Genomic DNA, 23,104 nt, shown 5'->3' with positions numbered 1-23,104 from the left:
CATATTTAAAAGCGGCGGCACGGTGGTGTAGTGGTTAGCGTTGTCGCCTCACAGCAAGAAGGTCCGGGTTCGAGCCCCGTGGCCGGCGAGGGCCTTTCTGTGCGGAGTTTGCATGTTCTCCCCGTGTCCGCGTGGGTTTCCTCCGGGTGCTCCGGTTTCCCCCACAATCCAAAGACATGTAGGTTAGGTTAACTGGTGGCTCTAAATTGACCGTAGGTGTGAATGGTTGTCTGTGTCTATGTGTCAGCCCTGTGATCACCCTGGACAAGTCGCCAGGTCTACCCCGCCTTTCGCCCGTAGTCAGCTGGGATAGGCTCCAGCTTGCCTGCGACCCTGTAGAACAGGATAAAGCGGCTAGAGATAATGAGATGAGATATTTAAAAGCTTTTTTGCCTAATTCTGTTCTGAACAAACACCTGTAGAATAGTGTGAGAGTGCAGGCCATACTGATTTTGGTCAGGGTCGAAATGATCCCGGGAACTCTGGGCAAAACGTAGGAAAACATCCAGGATGGAACACCAGACTGCAGGGCAACATGCAGACATACTGTACAATCACACACTTATTCACACCAAGGGGAATTTCAACATCGTCATTCCGTCTACTGGCATGTTTTGGGAGGTGGGAGGAAACCTGGGACACGGGGAGAACGTAAACAGACAGTAACTCAAGCTCAGGATCAAATTTGTGCAGCAGAAATGCATTCGTAATATCATATTTATATATTTAACAGTTATTCCGGGCGGCACGCTGGTATAGTGGTTAGCGCTGTCGCCTCACAGCAAGAAGGTCCGGGTTCGAGCCCCGTGGCCGGCAAGGGCCTTTCTGTGCAGAGTTTGGATGTTCTCCCCGTGTCCGCGTGGGTTTCCTCCGGGTGCTCCGGTTTCCCCCACAGTCCAAAGACATGCAGGTTAGGTTAACTGGTGACTCTAAATTAACCGTAGGTGTGAATGTGAGTGTGAATGGTTGTCTGTGTCTATGTGTCAGCCCTGTGATGACCTGGCGACTTGTCCAGGGTGTACCCCGCCTTTCGCCCGTAGTCAGCTGGGATAGGCTCCAGCTTGCCTGCGACCCTGTAGAATAGGATAAAGTGGCTAGAGCTAATGAGATGAGATGAGACAGTTATTCCACAAAATCAAGTCAGACATGAGCTGATGGGCAAGTTGTACATGAGCCATGTACGACAAGATTGAGTGAATAACTGTTTTATTCCATCCACATTCACTGGATTTATGAGAAACTGAGCATTTTTATTTTTATATCTTGCAAATTCGATAAATAAAAACTTTATACAAAACGTCCGACAAAATAATTTCCGCTTAACAAACCAGCGAAATGACAGTAGCAATTTGTACAAAATGTGATAATAATAATTCTTGAAAAATAAAAAAAGAATTATTCTTACCATCAAATACTTTCATTCCATATTTAGCTTTTTTTTGTATTTCTTGGGGTTTTGTTTTCAAGTAGTTTTTATTTCATCCTCGGTTGGTTCAGCAACACGTGCCGCCATTTTGTTTTTCTCTACTCATGGTGTATGAGGTGATATCCTAATAGTAGAGTAGCCAATCAGAACGCACGATTGCTCATATCCAGTGAATATGGATAGAATAATTAATTATATATTTAATACTGGTGGCACGGTGGTGTAGTGTTTAGTGCTGTCGCCTCACAGCAAGAAGGTCCGGGTTCGAGCCCCGTGGTCGGCGAGGGCCTTTCTGTGCGGAGTTTGCATGTTCTCCCCGTGTCCGCGTGGGTTTCCTCCGGGTGCTCCGGTTTCCCCCACAGTCCAAAGACATGCAGGTTAGGTTAATTGGTGGCTCTAAATTGACCGTAGGTGTGAATGTGAGTGTGAATGGTTGTCTGTGTCTATGTGTCAGCCCTGTGATGACCTGGCGACTTGTCCAGGGTGTACCCCGCCTTTCGCCCGTAGTCAGCTGGGATAGGCTCCAGCTTGCCTGCGACCCTGTAGAACAGGATAAAGCAGCGAGAGATAATGAGATGGGAATGAGAGATGAGATTTAATACTGCCCATAAATGGCCTTCTGGTTTTTTAGTTTATATAATTTGCCTCAAACGGGTACAGTATGTCAGGGTGAAATATTGTGGTTGCAGCAAATTGTCAGACAGTGACACTAAATTGTACAATCCAGAACAGTTCCTCATTCATTTGAACGTTGCACAAGAAAACCTGACTTCTGTTCAAAGTCAGAATCAGCACATAAACTTTCCAGCAGCACTGGAAAGTCTGTAGTTAATTCTATGTTCTGAATATGACCGTGCATAATTTCAGTATGTGTAATTAGCTCCGATTACAACTCTTTTCAAAGTTTTTAAAAAGCTAGAAATGAACATGATTTAAAGAACACAGTCTTCACGATCTTATCAGCCGTGTTGCGTAACTGGCACATGGTGAAATGTCACTTGGTTTTCATGTCTTGTTATGAGTATGTAATGTTTATAGTCCTTGCAGTGCAATGGAAAATGCAAAACCCAAACTTGCCCGGGATATGTACAGGTCATGTTTCGAAAGGTTTGTGTTTTGAGTGAAACAACCCAAGTATAAATAAGATTTTTAAATCTCGGCAGTTGAGTTTGGTTATACGCAAGTACTTGAGTTGAAGCCTGATCATCTTATCACTTATCTCAGATTGTTGATGTTCATGGAAATGATAATAAGTTGTAGATAATTTGCTTCTCTAATTTAGAGAGAAGTTAAAACGTCTCTGTGCACCAGACCATCCCATAAGTCACTAACCAATAAAATCAGCACATAATTAATCTTACTGATTATATTCATGTAGGTAAAATTCCCAGTATTGTTTCTTCATCTTATTAATGTCTCCCACCTTCATAACAAAAAGAAACCATCAATTCGTGCTTTCAAGAGTCGTAAACTTTGCTGTCCATTTCAGGTCTACTTTCCCAAAGTGGACGTTGTTCTTCATGACTGGCAGAAAAACTTGTGTGACTTACATCCAGGAACGAAGTACTTGGTCAGGGTTCGAGCTCAGGACTCGAGGGCAAAGAAACACTGGAGTTCCTGGAGTAGCTTTGCAGAGGCCACCACAGCAGAGGCTGGTGAGGAGCAGATAGATGGTGATCAAGCAAGGTGTGTGCTTATAAAAAAAAAAGAGAGAGAGACCGAAAGAGAGAGTGATAATCTATGTATTTGTTTGTATCTCTCAGCCCCACTGGCTGCCCCAGAGCTGTGGAGACACATCCAGCCAGGAAATAGGCGTGGACAAAGACGTATCACATTGCTCTGGAAGGTAAACCCATATTGTCATCACTGCACATCTTGAAAAGGAAAATTTACCGACATTTTCTTATTAGGAATTGTCAAAAAAGTATAATCCATAATCATTACATGTAAGTGATAACGGGAACCAAGTTTTTTCATGGGTATTACGCAACATCAAATGTAACTAATAAACAAATAAAATGTGATGTCATTTACACATCTTTAAGAAAATATTGTAATCATTGGCAAATCCATCCGGTATAAGGAGAATCAAACACTCTGGGATGTGCTGTATTTGGAAAACAATAATCAATTTTAAGTTGGTAATGCCTTCCTATAATAATATACCCCCCAGTATACACTACCGTTCAAAAGTTTGGGGTCACTTTGAAATGTCCTTATTTTTGAAAGAAAAGCACTGTTCTTTTCAATGAAGATCACTTTAAACTAATCAGAAATCCACTCTATACATTGCTAATGTGGTAAATGACTATTCCAGCTGCAAATGTCTGGTTTTTGGTGCAATATCTCCATAGGTGTATAGAGGCCCATTTCCAGCAACTATCACTCCAGTGTTCTAATGGTACAATGTGTTTGCTCATTGCCTCAGAAGGCTAATGGATGATTAGAAAACCCTTGTACAATCATGTTAGCACAGCTGAAAACAGTTGAGCTCTTTAGAGAAGCTATAAAACTGACCTTCCTTTGAGCAGATTGAGTTTCTGGAGCATCACATTTGTGGGGTCGATTAAATGCTCAAAATGGCCAGAAAAATGTCTTGACTATATTTTCTGTTCATTTTACAACTTATGGTGGTAAATAAAAGTGTGACTTTTCATGGAAAACACAAAATTGTCTGGGTGACCCCAAACTTTTGAACGGTAGTGCATTTTATTTCTTTCTTATGGATTATTATAATAAAAAATAAAAAGGAGCATATTTCTGTATGCACATTCACTGGATATGAGCAATCACACGCTCTGATTGGCTACTCTATTGCCGCTTTTCCACTACAAACGCGGCTGAGTTGGGCTGAGCCGTGCCGTGCTGAGTCGAGCTGAGCGGGGCTGTTGGAGTTGCATTTCGACTACAACCGCGCTGAACCGTGCTGGCTGGAAGTGGGTGGACACATTGGGTGGAGTTAGCGAAAGTGGGTGGACGTCACGTGATGTCGTTAAGCAGCGCAAACAGTGACATCAGTGATCTTTTAAGCGGTAGTCTCACGACCCGAATAGTAAACAATAAACATGGAGGACATGGAGTCGTTCGTGTTGCTGGTCTTGGTGCTGTGGCTTGTTGTCACCGACAACGCCAACTGATACTGGCAAGAGCGTATAGATGAGGCGAGGCGCATAAGGCTTCAGAAATTCTCGTAATTCGTAATTCTTCTTCTTCCGGGTTTACGGTGTTTACAGATCCCAGCGTGCTCGCGGGGCGTGTGTGGGCATGTGAGGACACTCCTCCTCACCAATCAGTGCACAGGGGAGTGTCTCCTCACGCCCCTAGCCTCAGTCGGCACGGTTTGGCTCGCTTCAGCCCCACTCCAAAACGGTGCGAGTTTTAGGGGCTAAGCAGGGCTGAAGCGAGCTGAGTCATGCTGGTTTTTGGTAGTCGAAACGCGAGCCGTGTCGGGCTGAAGTGAGCTGAAGCGAGCTGAAGTGAGCTGAAAAAGGGTAGTGGAAAAGGGCCATATTACTAGGATATCAGCTCATATACCGTGAGTAGAGAAAAACAAAATGACGGAGCGTTTTGCTGAACCAACCGAGGATGAAATAAAAACTCTATTCGAAAACAAACACCCCCAAAAAAGCAACAAAATCTGGAATGAAGGTATTTTGATGGTAAGAACGTATCTTCTTTATTTTTCAAGAATTATTATTATTATAGCATTTTTCACAAATTGCTCCTGTCATTTCGCCGGTTTGTTTACATTCTAAGTGGACTTTGCAAAAAATAAAAATGAAAAATATTCTGTTTCTTAAAATCCAGTGAATGTGGATAGAATAAAACAGTCATTCCACTCAATCTCATCGTACATGGCTTATAGCCGACTCGGTGCTACGTGCCACGTCGGCTATCAGCTCATGTACGACTCGATTTCATGGAATAACTGTTAATCAAACACTCTGGGATGTGCTGTATTTGGAAAACAATAATCAATTTTAAGGTGGTAATGCTTTCCTATAACAGCACCCCCTGGTATATTTTATTTCTTACTCATGGATTATTATGTAACAAATTAAAAATAAAAAGAAGGAGCATATTTCTATGTATTTTGACTTTTTTTCCTAGCTTGACGTTGTCTTCTTCAACTAGCAGATAATTTTACTTGTTTCAAGCCTTTATTTCTAAACAGAAAACTATTATCTATCAGTAGCAGTTTTTGTCGTAGCTAGTAGCTCCTTTCTAACAATGCCAAGCTTGAAATGAGTGAAAATGTCTTTTTTTTTTTTATGATACAGTAAGGTATTTCAGCAGGCAGATACTCCACTCGCAGGATGCTTTTTTTTTTTTTTTTTTTTTTCGCACCATTCTGTGTAAATTCTCGAGAATGTTGTGTGAAAATCTCAGATCAGCAGCAGCCAACCTGGTACCAATAACCATGACACAGTTGAAGTAATAAAAATCACATTTTCCCTCATTCTGATGTTTGATGTGAAAAATCTGCAAAGATCTTGACTTGTACCCGCCTGATTTGCTTTTGCATTGCTGCCACGTGATTGGCTGATTAGATAGCGTCACGAATGTGCAAGTGTACAGGTGTTCCTAATAAAGCGGACGATGAGTGTATAGTACAGTACTGGATATTCACTTGCTAAAATAATCTTTTGCAGTGACACTAAACTAAACGTGACTATATCACACAGTTCTGGATAGGAATGGCAGCGTATATGAAGTTAGTACACCTTGGGTATATATATTTTAAATTAAACAGACACATAAATGTGAAAGTGCTAATATGGAAGATGGGTTTAAAAATCTTTAAACCTATGTGGGCAGACAGCTTCCATAAATGGAGTTAAAAAGCATGGCAAGCTTTTTTTTTCTTATTTTTCTTTTTTACTTTTGGCTTCCTGACCTTGTTGATAGTTTGGAAACTTGTAAGCCACTTCCGTCGCTCGAAACCACATTGGCATATCAGACCTTGATGAGGCAGTGAATTAAACTGGGGACAGAAACAGAGCAAATGCGCTGCACTTTTAATATATTTTGAAATAGATGAAGCATTTGGACTAAACGTAGGGTAAAATTGCACAAACGATACACCATTGCTGACAATGCATGCCTTAAAAACATCACATTGCATGACATGGCACTTAAAGATAGCTGCAGAGCTCAGACTTGCTCATCCTTCTATCTTTTCTTTGCTGTTTAATCTAACTATCCCCTCTTGTTATCAGTATAATGAGCACTGTAAACAAGTTTGCTGATTCTTTCATATAGGCGTAATTACCTGTGCAGTTGACTCATCTCTTTAGTGACTCCCATGAATAATAACACCTCAGTTCTCATGTAATAAATGTTTAATGAGGCTGGGTGCAGAGTTGTATTTTGTTAATCTATGTTGATAATTGGTATTATTATTATTATTATTATTATTATTGTGAAGTCAGTTTCTGAAGGAAACATGAACATGAGGTGAGGTGAGGCATCAGGAAACAGGCCCTGCGATGCATACTAGTTTATGTGGGGTGCAGAAACCAAAGAAATGCCCCCCCGCAACGTAGTCATTTCTGCAGCCAAAAAAGCCAGCAGATAAGTCATAAACCTTTCTTGGTTTTTGTGGCATGGCCTCATTATATAGTATGAAGCTTGTAGTAACGTAACAAACTGGATAAAGGGACTAATTTTAAGACTTGACTAATTTTCTACATTGTGGATAGATTTAATATCACTACCCTTTCTTTATTTATTTTTTTCTTTTTACTGATTTTTACACTGTGGTCTGTGTCGTAATACAGTGACCACATTCCTTCCCTTTTTTTCGTCTTCTTTATTTCTTTTAAGCATGTATCTTTATTCAGAGTGTGTACTGGTTGGGACACACACACACACTTTTAAAACATTCAATGAAAGAATACTTCTATCATTAGGATTAAAATTAGTTTGATTTTAGATTGGCCAAATAAGAATTTGATGGAGACACTCATAAAAACCAACAAAAAAAATAAAATTTAAATAATGATGAATTTTTCTAAATGTACTAAATCAGTAAAGTTTGGACACACACTCCTCATTCTTTTTTTTTTTTCTCTGTATGCTGAATAGTTTCTGCATTGTAGAACAATACTGAAGACATCGAAACTATGAAATAACTTATGGAAGGTATACAGAATTATGTGGTAAACAAAAAAAAGTGTTAAAAAAAAACAAAATACGCTTTATATTTTAGATTTTTCAAAGTAGCCACCGTTTATCTTGATGACGCGTCGCACACTATTGGCATTATCTTAACCAGCTTCATGAGCACCTGGAATGCTTTTCAGTTAACAGGTGCCTCGTCAAAAGTTAATCAGTGTAATTTCCTGCCTTCTAAAACAGTAAATAGTAAACAGTAAATAGTCCTAATTGATAACTGCAGTAATCCGTATTATGTCAAGAATCGCTCAACTAAGTAAAGAGAAATGGCATCCATCGTTACTTTAAGACATGAAGTGTCTTTTTAATTAATACAAATAAATGTAAAAAAAAATCATTAAATTAGAAGGCGTGTCCAAACTTTTGACTGGTACTGTATACTATATTGTATGTTTTTAAAGAATAGATTAGTATGTAAGGATTGACACACACAACAATTGTGCTGTTATACAAAAACAATTTATTCCATGTAACAGCACGGCCCAAAGCATGATTTTCCTGTTCAGCACCATCTGATTTGAGATTTTAGCCATGCTGTGGTATACACTACCGTTCAAAAGTTTGGGGTCACTTTGAAATGTCCTTATTTTTGAAAGAAAAGCACTGTTCTTTTCGATGAAGATCACTTTAAACTAATCAGAAATCTACTCTATACATTGCTAATGTGGTAAATGACTATTCTAGCTGCAAATGTCTGGTTTTTGGTGCAATATCTCCATAGGTGTATAGAGGCCCATTTCCAGCAACTCTCACTCCAGTGTTCTAATGGTACAATGTGTTTGCTCATTGCCTCAGAAGGCTAATGGATGATTAGAAAACCCTTGTACAATCATGTTAGCACAGCTGAAAACAGTTGAGCTCTTTAGAGAAGCTATAAAACTGACCTTCCTTTGAGCAGATTGAGTTTCTGGAGCATCACATTTGTGGGGTCGATTAAATGCTCAAAATGGCCAGAAAAATGTCTTGACTATATTTTCTATTCATTTTACAACTTATGGTGGTAAATAAAAGTGTGACTTTTCATGGAAAACACAAAATTGTCTGGGTGACCCCAAACTTTTGAACGGTAGTGTAAATACCAACATACTGAACAGAATAGAATTTTATACAGTATACTCCAAATTGGGGATCAGATCATTGTATTTGATTGTACTGGGTAATCTTTCTCTTTATCAAATTATCGGATTTAAAAGGGAATTGGGCAATACAAATCATTTTAGTTTATATCTGTAGTCTTAAAGCCATGAAAACTGAACTTTTTAGACACCGGTCTAGTCTGGTCCTGGATATGATCATACACTGAGGTGATTTTGGATCGATTAGGTCTTTTGAGGGTGGTGCAGTGGTTAGCACTGTCACCTCACAGCAAGAAGGTTCTGGGTTCAAGCCCAGTGGCCGACAGGGGCCTTTCTGTATGGAGATTGCATGTTCTCCTCATGCCTGCGTGGGGTGCTCAGGTTTCCCTACAGTCCAAAGACATACAATTAGGTTAACTGGTTGCTCTAAATCGCCCATGAATGTGTAAGTGCGCAGAAAGGAACTAGCCACCCTACTGCTACAATTCTAGTCAAGTCAACCAAACATGGTTCACCTCAAGCCTGGATTGGGTTCAGCGGTGATGACGATGAGGTCTTTTAAAAAGACAGGCTTTATTGTCAATATACACTGTATTTTCTCACTGAGCACTTTATTAGGAATACTATACTAAGACTGGACAGGGCCTCCCTTTCCTCCCAGCCTCAATTCTTCATGGCATGGATTCCACAAGATGCTGGAAATCTTCCTTTGAGATTCTGGTCCTGATTGTATCAGGTAATTCCTGCAGATTTTTCAGGTGCTGCGAATCTCCCATTCTACCACATCCCACAGGTATTCCCAGTGACTGGGAAGGCCACTGAAGAACCCTGAACTCATTCTCATGTTCATGACACCAGTTTGCGACAACTCTTGCTTTGTGACATGGTGCAATATCATGCTGGAAGTAGACATTAGAAGATTGGTAAATTGTAGCCATGAAAGACTGGTATTAACAGGCCCAAAGTGTGGCAAAAATCATTCCCTGCATCATTACACCACCTCCACCAACATGGACTGTTGACAGAAGGCAGGTTGGATCCATGGATTCATGCTACTGGCACCAAACTCTGACCCTACCATCTGTCAGAATTTTCAGACCAAATTCATCACATTTTTCAAGTCTTCAGCTCTTCAGTTTTGGTGAGCCTGTACCCACTGAAGAATTAGTTTTGTGGTGTTGGCTGACTGAAGTGGAACCTGATCTGGTCTTCTGCCATTGAAGCCCATCTGCCTCAATAATTGGAATCTTGTCTTCTGAAATGCTTTTCTGCTCATCACAATTGTACAGAGCGGTTATCTGAGTTACTGCAGCCTTTCTGTCAGCTCAAAAAAGCCTGTGTGTGAATTAATATTCAGTACTACATTTTCTTTATCAGTGCATTTCTTTGTTTCTTTAAATTCATTTTATACTGTGGTTTATTTCATAATACAATGACCACATCCCTTCCCTTTTATTTTAGTTTCCTTTCTGTCTTTTTACGTCAACAAGGTATTTCTGTCTAAAGAACTGCCACTTACCAGATGTCTTTTCTTTATTGCATCATTTCCTAGAGTATGTTGTGTGCGAAAATTCTGGGGAATCAGAATTTACACTCACCAGACACTTTAATAGGAACTTGTACTTGATTCTAAGATTCCTGTTCTTGGGTGGCAGGAGTGGAACCCAGTGTGCTCTTCTGCTCTTACACTACCGTTCAAAAGTTTGGGGTCACCCAGACAATTTTGTGTTTTCCATGAAAAGTCACACTTTTATTTCCCACCATAAGTTGTAAAATGAATAGAAAATATAGTCAAGACATTTTTCTGGCCATTTTGAGCCTTTAATCGACCCCACAAATGTGATGCTCCAGAAACTCAATCTGCTCAAAGGAAGGTCAGTTTTATAGCTTCTCTAAAGAGCTCAACTGTTTTCAGCTGTGCTAACATGATTGTACAAGGGTTTTCTAATCATCCATTAGCCTTCTGAGGCAATGAGCAAACACATTGTACCATTAGAACACTGGAGTGAGAGTTGCTGGAAATGGGCCTCTATACACCTATGGAGATATTGCACCAAAAACCAGACATTTGTGTTAGGGTTTTGCTGGGATTCAAACTTGGGTTCCAAGTTCCCAAACCCCCACTAGGCCACCAGGGGGATGACTCAAGTGCAGAGGCGTAGGTAGAGTATCAAAAAACAGTTTATTTACAATATTTACAATCCGATGGAAAAAACAAAAAGAAAATCCAAAAGCTCAGATGATGACCAAAAATAAAAATATCCAAAGGTTCAAAGTCCAAAAAACAAAAAGAAAGGCAAAAATGCTGAACGCTCAGAAGATCAAAAAATACAAAAACATCAAAAACACAAGGGCACAGGCAAGATACGTGGGACAGAGGAAACTAGCACTAGACAACATAGCATAAAGACTCTGTGACTAGGGGAACAAACAGAGGGGTATTTATACACAAACTAATTAAGGAACAGGGCGGGGCAGGAAACAGGCAGTCAAGACAAACACAAAACACAGTGGCGGCCTCTAGAGGCCAAAACAACCATGACAAGATAAACATAACAGCGGCCTCTAGAGGCCAAAACAGTCCCAGTCCTAACAATTTGCAGCTAGAATAGTCATTTACCACATTGCTAATGTATAGAGTGTATTTCTGATTAGTTTAAAGGGATCTTCATTGAAAAGAACAGTGCTTTTCTTTCAAAAATAAGGAAATTTCAAAGTGACCCCAAACTTTTGAACGGTAGTGTACATGCCAAGATGCTTTTCTGCTCACCATGGTTGTAAAGAGTTGCTGTGAGCTGCTGTATCCTTCCTGGCAAAAAAGCTTGAACCAGTCTGGCCATTTTCCTCTGACCTCTCTTATCCACAAGACATTTCCACCCACAGAACTGTCGCTCGTTCAGTGTTTTTTGTTTTTCGCACCATTCTGTGTAAACTCTAGAGACTGTTGTGTGTGAAAACCGCAGGAGATCAGTAGTTTCTGAGATACTCAAACCAGTCAATCTGGCACCAAAACCCATGCCGCAGTGAAAGTCACACTTTGAGATCACAATTTTTTCCCATTCTGATGTTTGAACATTGTGAACATTAACTGAAGCGCTTGATTTGTGTCTGCATGGTTTTATGCATTGTGCTGCTGTCAAGGGACTGGCAGATTAGATCACTGAATAAAACAGCAGGTGGATGGGTGTACCTAATAAAGTGGCCTGTGAGTGTATAATCTCATCTCATTTCATTATCTCTAGCTGCTTTATCCTGTTCTTGTCCAGGGTACACCCTGGACAAGTCGCCAGGTCATCACAGGGCTGACACATAGACAACCATTCACACTCAGATTCACACCTACGGTCAATTTAGAGTCACCAGTTAACCTAACCTGCATGTCTTTGGACTGTGGGGGAAACCGGAGCACCCGGAGGAAACCCACGCGGACACGGGGAGAACATGCAAACTCCGCACAGAAAGGCCCTCGCCAGCCACGGGGCTCGAACCCGGACCTTCTCGCTGTGAGGCGACAGCACTAACCACTACACCACCGTGCCACTCAGTGTATAATACTACTGTAATAATAAAAATAATTATAGAAATACTAAAGTGCTCAGTGAGGGTACAGATGCCGCACATGAGCACAGTTGTCTTTTTAGTCCGAGTTTTGAACTGAAGGTTTTTTTTTTTTTTTTTTTTTTTTGTCAGCGTGACTGAAACTGCCCACAAATTAGATGTTTTGGTTTCAGTGGCTTGGCGATGTTTGTATAAATGAGAGCTGTCCAACAAATCACAGTGGTTTTCAGTAAAGTTTACTATGTGCAGCTAAATGTCTCTTCTGTCTCAGCCTGTCCAGTGGCCACACACTAATGGCGTGATCCTACGCTATGCCGCATCATGCTGGGACGAGCGGGACTACTGGGACTGCGGTCATCTTGATTCTTGCAACACTTCTTGCATCCTTTTTGTCTCTCCTCGTGCCTGTAACTGCAACCTGACTGCATCTAATTCAGCCGGGACATCACCATCAGCTCACATATACATACCTGGAGACAAGGACGCAGGTACGGTATGGTATACTGTCATCAGGAACTCAGAGAGGTGTAACATAAATGTTCTGCTATCTAATTATGGCTAAAGAAATCAGCTGCCCATTGGTGGAAATTGGTCTTAAAATCAGGGTGTGCGCAGGTCCAAAAAATTCTTAATTTTTCCGAAATTACATTTTATAATATTAAGGCTTCAGTAGACCCCTTCGCAGTAAACGTCATTCATACGTAAGCGGAAATTGCGCGCGCAGCCTGGACCCAAAAAAGACTCGGAAATGCCTAGTTGTTGTGTTGTCGGGTGTCAGAATCGTAGCAGTGATGGGGTTAAAATGTTCAGAATTCCAGCAGGATCTCACCCATTCCAAAAAAATCGCCGATGTCTATGGCTACAAGCCATCAAACGTGTAGACTGGGATGAAAGCACTATCAAAAATGCGCGGGTTTGCAGCGCCCACTTCATCACAAGTAAGATCAGGCTATTTATTAAATCTTTCTTTTTTATTCTTTCTAGTCTTCGTTTATTGATGTAGCAAAATACTTTGGTAACGTTTGTCTGATTAGCTGGGTCATAGTTACACAATGTAATGAATATTGTTAGCATGTTAACTTAGCTTTGCATGCAGTTCTGTTTGTAGGAGAGGTCTCGCTTGACTCAAGCAGTCCAGATTTTGTGCCATCGTTATTTGTGTATGCCGAAAATCACAATTTTAAAGCAAGGATGGAAAGGTAAAATTGTGTGCCCTCACTCTAAATGCCAACTTACAGTACGTTGACTGCTCTAACCGAGCTCCCGCCCCGTTCAGTTTCATTTCTGCTCTCTGCCTCTCGCTTTTTACGCAGCTCTGATTTCTCTTAGCTGCACTCTTTACACTATCATTCCTTTCATGCCATTACCTCCTGCAAATTGCTGTTTAGTGTTGGTATTTGCTGTTGTAGCTAAAGCCACATTGCCATCACATCACTGGCATAATTTGATTAAAAGAAAATGAATATGAATGTCCCATTGTTAATCAAGTTGTACATGCCCGCACATAACATAATCATATGCGTCTAAAGACTTGTAGGCACGAAGTTTTTCGTGGGTGTACACTGAAGCCTTGTCAATAAGGTACGAGTATATATCTGGCCATTGTATACCAGGGAACTTACTAACATCATCCGTCCACTCTTTAATTAAATACGGATCCGGTAGGCGATGTCCACTTGTTAGAGTTAACTTATTTATGTAGCATTCTCGATCTTGTAACGACAATTGTTTGGCTTAATCTGACAGCTCATAATGCCGGTCTATGGGCAGCGCCATTGTTTCTGGGTCCAGGCTGCGCGCGCATCCTGGCAACGGTCGGTTTTTTTACAAACATGCGAAGGGGTCTATAGGTCTTAAACTGTCTTAAATGTGAAATTGTTTGGTCATGAATTTTACGCTTTGGACAGGTGTCTCTTACTTAACTTTCCTTCGTGTCGTTTATGTAAAAAACAAACAAACAACAAACCAGCTGGTCGCTCATGCAGCACAGAGACGTGTAGCTGAGCTAAAGTCGGTGTGCACAAACACAGTCCACATGGCTAAAGGCAAATTTAATGTAAATTGGCTGGAGAAAAGCGAACACTTGTGCTAGCTAAGACCAGTGTCGGCAAATGACTCTGAAACCCACTGCATACTGTGCCGTAAAATATTTAAACTCTGTGCAATGGGTATCAATGCAGGCAAATTGCATATGCAAAGCAAGAAGCACAGAAGCAATGCTAACACAAGTCAGTTTTCTAGTGCCGAATTTTGCTGGCCAGTTTATACAGATAAGTCTACTTTACCTTGTGCTAATGCCATGAGAAAACATTCACAGCCGTCATTATCATCATCATCAGCAGCAGCATCTGACATTTGTACTATTTGTGATTAGACACCGACACTAAGAGCAACCATTTCTCATACAGATCAAATGGAACTGATGATATACTGTATTTTAAGCAGTGTCCCAGAGTTGGAGTGTTTTAAGCACAAGTTTCCATGAGGAAGAGATAAGACGTTATTTATTATTTATGATTTATTATCTGAGTGTGTTTAACCACTCAGAAAAATGGCATCAGTCTCCATGCATGGACCCAGTATAAACTGGAAGTTTCTAGACCTTTTACAGCAGAAACAGGCGAAGCAATTTCATGGAATTTTAAGAGCAGGGGTTCTGCTTTGAAAGAAGATTGTTTCAAACACACAAATAGCATGTACACTACCGTTCAAAAGTTTGGGGTCATTTTGAAATGTCCTTATTTTTGAAAGAAAAGCACTGTTCTTTTCAATGAAGATCACTTTAAACTAATCAGAAATCCACTCTATACATTGCTAATGTGGTAAATGACTATTCTAGCTGCAAATGTGTGGTTTTTGGTCCAATATCTCCATAGGTGTATAGAGGCCCATTTCCAGCAACTCTCACTCCAGTGTTCTAATGGTACAATGTGTTTGCTCATTGCCTCAGAAGGCTAATGGATGATTAGAAAACCCTTGTACAATCATGTTAGCACAGCTGAAAACAGTTGAGCTCTTTAGAGAAGCTATAAAACTGACCTTCCTTTGAGCAGATTGAGTTTCTGGAGCATCACATTTGTGGGGTCGATTAAATGCTCAAAATGGCCAGAAAAATGTCTTGACTATATTTTCTATTCATTTTACAACTTCTCATCTCATCTCATTATCTGTAGCCGCTTTATCCTGTTCTACAGGGTCGCAGGCAAGCTGGAGCCTATCCCAGCTGACTACGGGCGAAAGGCGGGGTACACCCTGGACAAGTCGCCAGGTCATCACAGGGCTGACACATAGACACAGACAACCGTTCACACTCACATTCACACCTATGGTCAATTTAGAGCCACCAGTTAACCTAACCTGCATGTCTTTGGACTGTGGGGGAAACCGGAGCACCCGGAGGAAACCCACACGGACACGGGGAGAACATGCAAACTCCGCACAGAAAGGCCCTCGCCAGCCACGGGGCTCGAACCCGGACCTTCTTGCTGTGAGGCGACGGCGCTAACCACTACACCACCGTGCCACCCCATTTTACAGCTTATGGTGGTAAATAAAAGTGTGACTTTTCATGGAAAACACAAAATTGTCTGGGTGACCCCAAACTTTTGAACGGTAGTGTATAATGAAGCAATATTGCACAAGCAAGAGTGCTGGTGGGTAATATCACTTTCACAAAATCGTTCTATAAATAATAAATGAATTTCGAGTAACTAAGTTCATTCACAGTATGGACAAATTTTGATTATTTGTGCTCTGATAGTGAAAATAGTTCCCACAGAAGCCACAGCCGGACGCGTTGCCATTTCATGAATTTTATGTAGGAAACACAGAGTAGCCGAGTGAGAAATGATTCTCTTCATCCAAGCTTTCTGTTGAAATTCTGATGCTTTCAATACTTTTGGTGCTTCATTTAAATAGGCCAGTTATTTTGTTTCTTCGACTTGTATGAAAGTTGCACTCAGCGCTTGACATTTGGGCATAATTGCTTATCTTGTTAGCAGGAATATTTGTCCTCCAATTAGCAAGATAGATAACAATACGCTAGAGAACTTCTGTAATTATGGAAGTATTTTATTGAACAGTTTTTGCCTCAGGGATATTGCCTTAGGTTAGTGACTCATGGAACTTGTGACTCAGAGTTAGCATGAATCACTGAATGAGTTATCTAGCCCAGTTTTTTTTTTAAAGCATGATCAATAAAATATCTTCAAAATAGAGCTCCAAGCCCCTGAAAGCATCAGTTTCAATGCTTTGGATGACTTCCAGCTGAAGGTGGAATGGACAGCGACAGCGAACCAATCAGAGTCCAGATTTGTGGTCGAGTGGTTTCCAATCCCAAACACCACAGTGGTTGGTTTATACTGGAAAATCCTGAACGGCTCAGAAAAAAGCTTTATCATTACAGGTGTGTAATTCAGTATATAGATTAGAGTCTGAATACTGATATATTTTATTTCATATTTATATTATATAAGTTAAAAAAACATGATTCTGGATCGCTATTTGTATGTATGTATGTATGTATGTGTGTTTTAGAAGGAGTTCATCCTGAGATCCCGTATAACGTTTCTGTTCGAGTTCTTCATAATAACACAGCTGGAGCGGCAAGATTTGGCATTGCCTTTACCAGACAAGGAGGTTTGTATTAGACTTGCACAAAACGTGCACAAGACAGGATTTATGACATTAAAGCTCGGGCAACGGTTTTAATTTTATGCACATTTGAAACTTTATATGTTAAAAAACCCTCTGTAATTTTCTTCTGGTCCCAAGAAGTATTGTTAATAAGTAATAATTAAAATAAGTTAGCGCGGATCATGGCGAATTTCTGTTCGGGTATTTTCATGACCACTCGGCGCGTGACGTCATTTAAAACAAACAAACCGCTTGAGTTGAGTCCACTTCCGTTTACTTACATTGCTGTTCGGCTTGAGTGCAGACGTGCGTTCAGGAATTTCCAAAGAAAAACCATGCCTTATTGTTGTGCAGTGAACTGGAACAACGGGACCGGTTCAGGAAGAAGTTTTTTCCGAGAGAGGTGAAGAGGCGGAGAGAGTGGATTGGCTTTTTCTGAAAAAGAAGAGGCGGAGAGAGTGGGTTGGCTTTTTCCAAAAGAGGACACGAGGCGGAGAGAGTGGATTGTGTGCGTGAAGCCAGAGGGTTGTTTTTTTCCGGAAGAGGAGACGAGGCGGAGAGAGTGGATTGTGCGCGTGAAGCCAGAGGGTTGTTTTTTTTCCGGAAGAGGAGACGAGGCGGAGAGAGTGGATTGTGCGCATGAAACAAAATCAAGCTGTCAAAGAAGAAACGGACCAGCAACGCTCAAGCAAAAAGGAGAAGATTGGAGGTAAACATTTTTACTTTTGCTTGCAATTGACAAGTCAAGAATCCTGAGGGATCCTGTACAGGTAGTCGTCGACTTATGACCTATGCGACTTACGACTGATCGAGTTTACGACCGTCTGGTTATGACTGGCAAGTGTTTTCCAGCTGAGCTAGCTGAGTGTATGACAATTTCCGCCCCAACTCCCGGCAGCGCCTCTCGCCGCGTACAACAGTTTCTGCCCCAGTTCCAGGCACATGCGCAGTCTCTCTCGCACGCCCTTGCGCACTCCGTCATACAGTTTCCACCCCAGCTCCTGGTTTATGAAACGAGCAAATGCTCCCGCCAGCCCGAGCGCTGCAACAGCTGATGATGACGTAGACGACCCACAGCCGAGCACCAGTGATGCCAGCGGTCACTAAATTTTGTATTTTGCTATGTTTTACATTTGTATTTTGGTATGTTTCAAACTAAAATGTTTTCTACAGGGTGTCTCAAAAAAATGTACTCACACTTTAACTGTCCCTAACATGCTGCCTTTTTTGTGTTGCAGGTGTAATTAATTAATCACAGCATGGACTTCTTTTTGTGGGGATATCTCAAAGACAAAGTTTATCGCACCAAACCAAGAACAATTGATGCATTGAAATTGGAAATTGAAAGACAATGTCGCGATATTCCTAATGACCTGTTTCGTGACGTTTGCGAATCCCTTGGTGCGCGTTATCAGCATTGTCTGGACAATAATGGTCATCAATTTGAACATTTGCGAACATGATTCTTCAATTACATTTGTCTTCTGTATTCGAAGCTATTCCATTTCACTCTATGTTCATAAATAAAGGTTTTCTCGTCATTCAAAGTGTGAGTACATTCTTTTGAGACACCCTGTATTTTTCACACCTGTATTTCGTATTTTTTGTTTTGCACATATTAAACGAATTGTACTGTACGCAGTGTAGTATGCAGTGTTTGACTTAAACCAAATAATGAGCCAAGGTAATGAAATCAGAAAATGTTGATAAAATAAGACTTTTAAGATGATTACAATATCATTACACATCACAATATACTTAGGCCGATTTACGACCAGATCGGTTTACGACCGGTCATTCGGAACCAAACGCAGTTGTAAGTCGACGACTACCTGTACAATCATTGTGGAAATGAGACAAAGGGATATTTCCTCGCTTAGAGTAGGCTATAAATAGTATAATGCTGCTAATGTGGCCTACCGGCGCACTAAGTAATCGTTACCTATATCCACTAGGGAGGGCGGTTTAATTATTCTTCAAAAGGGCTCTTATTTAGTATTACGATGAAAGTAAGAATTTATCATAATTACCAGGATAAATCGTTTGGGTGCGAGTCTTGTTGAGGTCCGGGGTCACCGCGATCAGAGTCGGCCGAGTCGCTGTCTGATTCCAAGGCTGCACGGTCAAACCAGTGAGCCACATTCACCGATTGCTTCGCAATGGCCATAGGTTCATACATGTATGGCTTCACCTCTCGATATTCAATTTGGAGAGTTCCTACTTCAAAATCGCTCTCGCTTTCAGACATTTTACACAACCTCTCACGACCAAAGTCTGTACACGTGTGCTCAGTTCGCAAGTAAACCCAGAACTGCTCCCAGTCTGTTTGGCTTAAATGACGTCACGACGACTGTCCCCTGGTGGTGAAAGTGCGCATAAGTGAGATGTAAACAAACCTTCAGAAATTGGGCAAAACAGTATATTTTAACCATTTTATTCAATTTTAGGGTGCAAATTAGACACTAGGAAAATTGAATTCGCCTTTTGGGTCGTTCTTCTAGACAATGTTGTGCTGCTGTGACACTGTAATTTCCTGTAAAGGATTATTAAAGTATCTATCTATCTATCTATCTATCTATCTATCTATCTATCTATCTATCTGTAAAGTTGATATTCTACGTTTCACATCCGACCCTTGCCTATTACCTTTAAACGAGAGAACAGTATGTGTTTCATGGTGAGGTGAAAGGATAAAAATGTGTGAACTAAATTTCCAATTTGTGACTCATCATGCTTCATCTGGCAGTCTATACAAGATTATTCTGACATTTAGAACGCGTGAAAATGCTTGTTTTTACTGAATATCTCATCTCATCTCATTATCTCTAGCCGCTTTATCCTGTTCTACAGGGTCGCAGGCAAGCTGGAGCCTATCCAAGCTGACTACGGGCGAAAGGCGGGGTACACCCTGGACAAGTCGCCAGGTCATCACAGGGCTGACACATAGACACAGACAACCATTCACACTCACATTCACACCTACGCTCAATTTAGAGTCACCAGTTAACCTAACCTGCATGTCTTTGGACTGTGGGGGAAACCGGAGCACCCGGAGGAAACCCACGCGGACACGGGGAGAACATGCAAACTCCACACAGAAAGGCCCTCGCCAGCCGCTGGGCTCGAACCCAGAACCTTCTTGCTGTGAGGCGACAGCGCTAACCACTACACCACTGTGCCGCCCTTTACTGAATATACAGTGGTGCTTGAAAGTTTGTGAACCCTTTAGAATTTTCTATATTTCTGCATAAATATGACCTAAAACATCATCAGATTTTCACACAAGTCCTAAAAGTAGATAAAGAGAACCCAGTTAAACAAATGAGACAAAAATATTATACTTGGTCATTTATTTATTGAGGAAAATGATCCAATATTACATATCTGTGAGTGGCAAAAGTATGTGAACCATTGCTTTCAGTATCTGGTGTGACCCCCTCGTGCAGCAATAACTGCAACTAAACATTTCCGGTAACTGTTGATCAGTACACCGGCTTGGAGGAATTTTAGCCCATTCCTCCGTACAGAACAACTTCAACTCAGGGATGTTGGTGGGTTTCCTCACATGAACTGCTCACTTCAGGTCCTTCCACAACATTTTGATTGGATTAAGGTCAGGACATTGACTTGGCCATTCTAAAACATTAACTTTATTCTTCTTTAACCATTCTTTGGTAGAACGACTTGTGTGCTCAGGGTCATTGTCTTGCTGCATGACCCACCTTCTCTTGAGATTCAGTTCATGGACAGATGTCCTGACATTTTCCTTTAGAATTCGCTAGTATAATTCAGAATTCATTGTTCCATCAATGATGGCAAACAGTCCTGGCCCAGATGCAGCAAAACAAGCCCAAACCATGATACTACCACCACCATGTTTCACAGATGGGATAAGGTTCTTTTGCTGGAATGCAGTGTTTTCCTTTCTCCAAACATAACGCTTCTCATTTAAACCATAAAGTTCTATTTTGGTCTCATCCATCCACAAAACATTTTTCCAATAGCCTTCTGGCTTGTCCACGTGATCTTTAGCAAACTGCAGACGAGCAGCAATGTTCTTTTTGGAGAGCAGTGGCTTTCTCCTTGCAACCCTGCCATGCACACCATTGTTGTTCAGTGTTCTCCTGATGGTGGACTCATGAACATTAACATTAGCCAAAGTGAGAGAGGCTTTCAGTTGCTTAGAAGTTACCCTGGGGTCCTTTGTGACCTCGCCGACTATTACATGCCTTGCTCTTGGAGTGATCTTTGTTGGTCGACCACTCCTGGGGAGGGTAACAATGGTCTTGAATTTCCTCCATTTGTACACAGTCTGTCTGACTGTGGATTGGTGGAGTCCAAACTCTTTAGAGATGGTTTTGTGACCTTTTCCAGGCTGATGAGCATCAACAACACTTTTTCTGAGGTCCTCAGAAATCTCCTTTGTTCGTGCCATGATACACTTCCACAAACGTGTTGTGAAGATCAGACTTTGATAGATCCCTGTTCTTTAAATAAAACAGGGCGCCCACTCACACCTGATTGTCATCCCATTGATTGAAAACACCTGACTCTAATTTCACTTTCAAATTAACTGCTAATCCTAGAGGTTCACATACTTTTGCCACTCACAGATATGTAATATTGGATCATTTTCCTCAATAAATAAATGACCAAGTGTAATATTTTTGTTTCATTTGTTTAATTGGGTTCTCTTTATCTACTTTTAGGACTTGTGTGAAAATCTGATGATGTTTTAGGTCATATTTATGTAGAAATATAGAAAATTCTAAAGGGTTCACAAACTTTTAAGCACCACTGTATAATTTATAATTTTTCTAAAGAAATTTTCACCGACTTTAAATGTAGTGCTTTTAATGGCTTTGAATGTATTGCTACAATGCAGTGTTTCATCATGCCTATGACTCCACAGGCCGTGTGTGTGTGTGTGTGTGTGTGGGGCAATAATCATGATCAAGTGATGAAGAGAGAAGTAATACTAACACTTAATCAGAAAGCCACAAACCTGCACTTAAAATACTAGTATATTGAAATATATTAAGATATATTAAAGAGTGTTTCTCATCACTGCTTTAGTGGGCTGGGATTAATTTCGATGTTTTGCTCTTTTGATCACTGTAATTTTGATATCCACACCAAGCCACAGAATCAAATGGACTATCTAGCTAATAACAAATGTTATACAGAGAGAGGGTTTTGTTGTTGTTGTTGTTTTGCCTACACTCCCAAACTAATTGGATGTTCACAGCAAGCCTAGTTTATTCTTTGATGTCCACGGATTGTCCACTAGGGAGCAGAAGCCAAGCCTTTATTTGTTACATGTACACTCAAGCACAGACTTAAAGCAGGCACGCAGAACCTTTATTTTTAAATAACTTTCTGAGTGGATAGTATCTCCATCCTTGACTCTTGTATGCTGCATAAATGGGAATAACAAATATATATTTTCGAGAGTTAAAATCGACCGCAAAGTTGCCATTCGAGCTGCCCCACTGAGCCAGCCAGCCCTGAGTGTGTGACGTCCCAGCGGTAACCGGTTTTAAAGCCGAGGCCTTTTACAGCTATAGACCAAAGTCATATAAATAAAAATTAATGATGAAAGTAAGTGTGGCAGCGGGGGCGTGGCCAAGTGTCGGTCTGTGAATGGAGGGCGGAGTCAGGGAAGGCAAGTGGCAGAATCACTGCACCTGACGTGAATTAACCTGTTTGTGTGTCTCCCCCAGTGACCGCACCCTTTAAAAGGAGAGAGAAGGCAGAGAAAGGGAGCTGTCCCCCAACCTGGACGCTTGTGTGCGTGTGTGAGAGTGAATAGAAAAGCTGAAAAGCTAAATAAAAGAGTTTTTGAGAACTCAGTTCTGGCCTGCCGTGCTTCTGTGCTCCACCCACTTAGAACCCTTGCTACAGTGGTGCCGGGACTCGGAGTACAGAAGAGAACAGCCCCATGGAGTCCTCCCCCTTCAAGGACCTGGTCCATGCCCTCGCCATGGCCCAACAGAGCCAACACCAGGCGCTGGTCGCCCTCCGGAAGGAGCAAGAACAACGGTTCAAGGTGCTGGCGCAGCAGGAAGCTCACCAGGCATTCCGGCACCTGCTCGCATTGGCAGGGTCTGCCATCACCACCGGCGTGGACCCTCCCCACCTCACCCTAATGAAGATGGGCCCGCAGGACGACCCCGAAGCCTTCCTCGCTCTTTTTGAGCAGGCAGCAGAGGCGTGGGGTTGGCCGGTGGAG

The 23,104-nt window shown here is 41.4% G+C and overlaps 1 protein-coding gene across 7 annotated transcripts in view; it reads left to right on the top strand.

The window, feature by feature from the left end:
* Nucleotides 1–23,104, top strand: part of LOC132871751 (interleukin-31 receptor subunit alpha) — a 58,651-nt gene that overhangs the window by 18,464 nt on the left and 17,083 nt on the right. For 6 of the 7 annotated variants that reach the window (XM_060906228.1, XM_060906232.1, XM_060906231.1 and 3 more), the window contains 5 exons: nt 2,916–3,081; nt 3,190–3,272; nt 12,509–12,725; nt 16,454–16,642; nt 16,774–16,875. In XM_060906228.1, coding sequence (XP_060762211.1) covers nt 2,916–3,081; nt 3,190–3,272; nt 12,509–12,725; nt 16,454–16,642; nt 16,774–16,875 — 757 coding nt within the window. The remainder of the gene's footprint in view (nt 1–2,915; nt 3,082–3,189; nt 3,273–12,508; nt 12,726–16,453; nt 16,643–16,773; nt 16,876–23,104) is intronic. The other variant, XM_060906227.1, reaches the window with a different exon arrangement.

Source organism: Neoarius graeffei, chromosome 23 (assembly GCF_027579695.1).
Source record: "Neoarius graeffei isolate fNeoGra1 chromosome 23, fNeoGra1.pri, whole genome shotgun sequence".
NCBI classification, from domain to species: domain Eukaryota; kingdom Metazoa; phylum Chordata; class Actinopteri; order Siluriformes; family Ariidae; genus Neoarius; species Neoarius graeffei.
The sequence above is the reverse complement of the archived record's forward strand: the minus strand, read 5'-3'. Positions and strand labels throughout refer to the sequence as shown.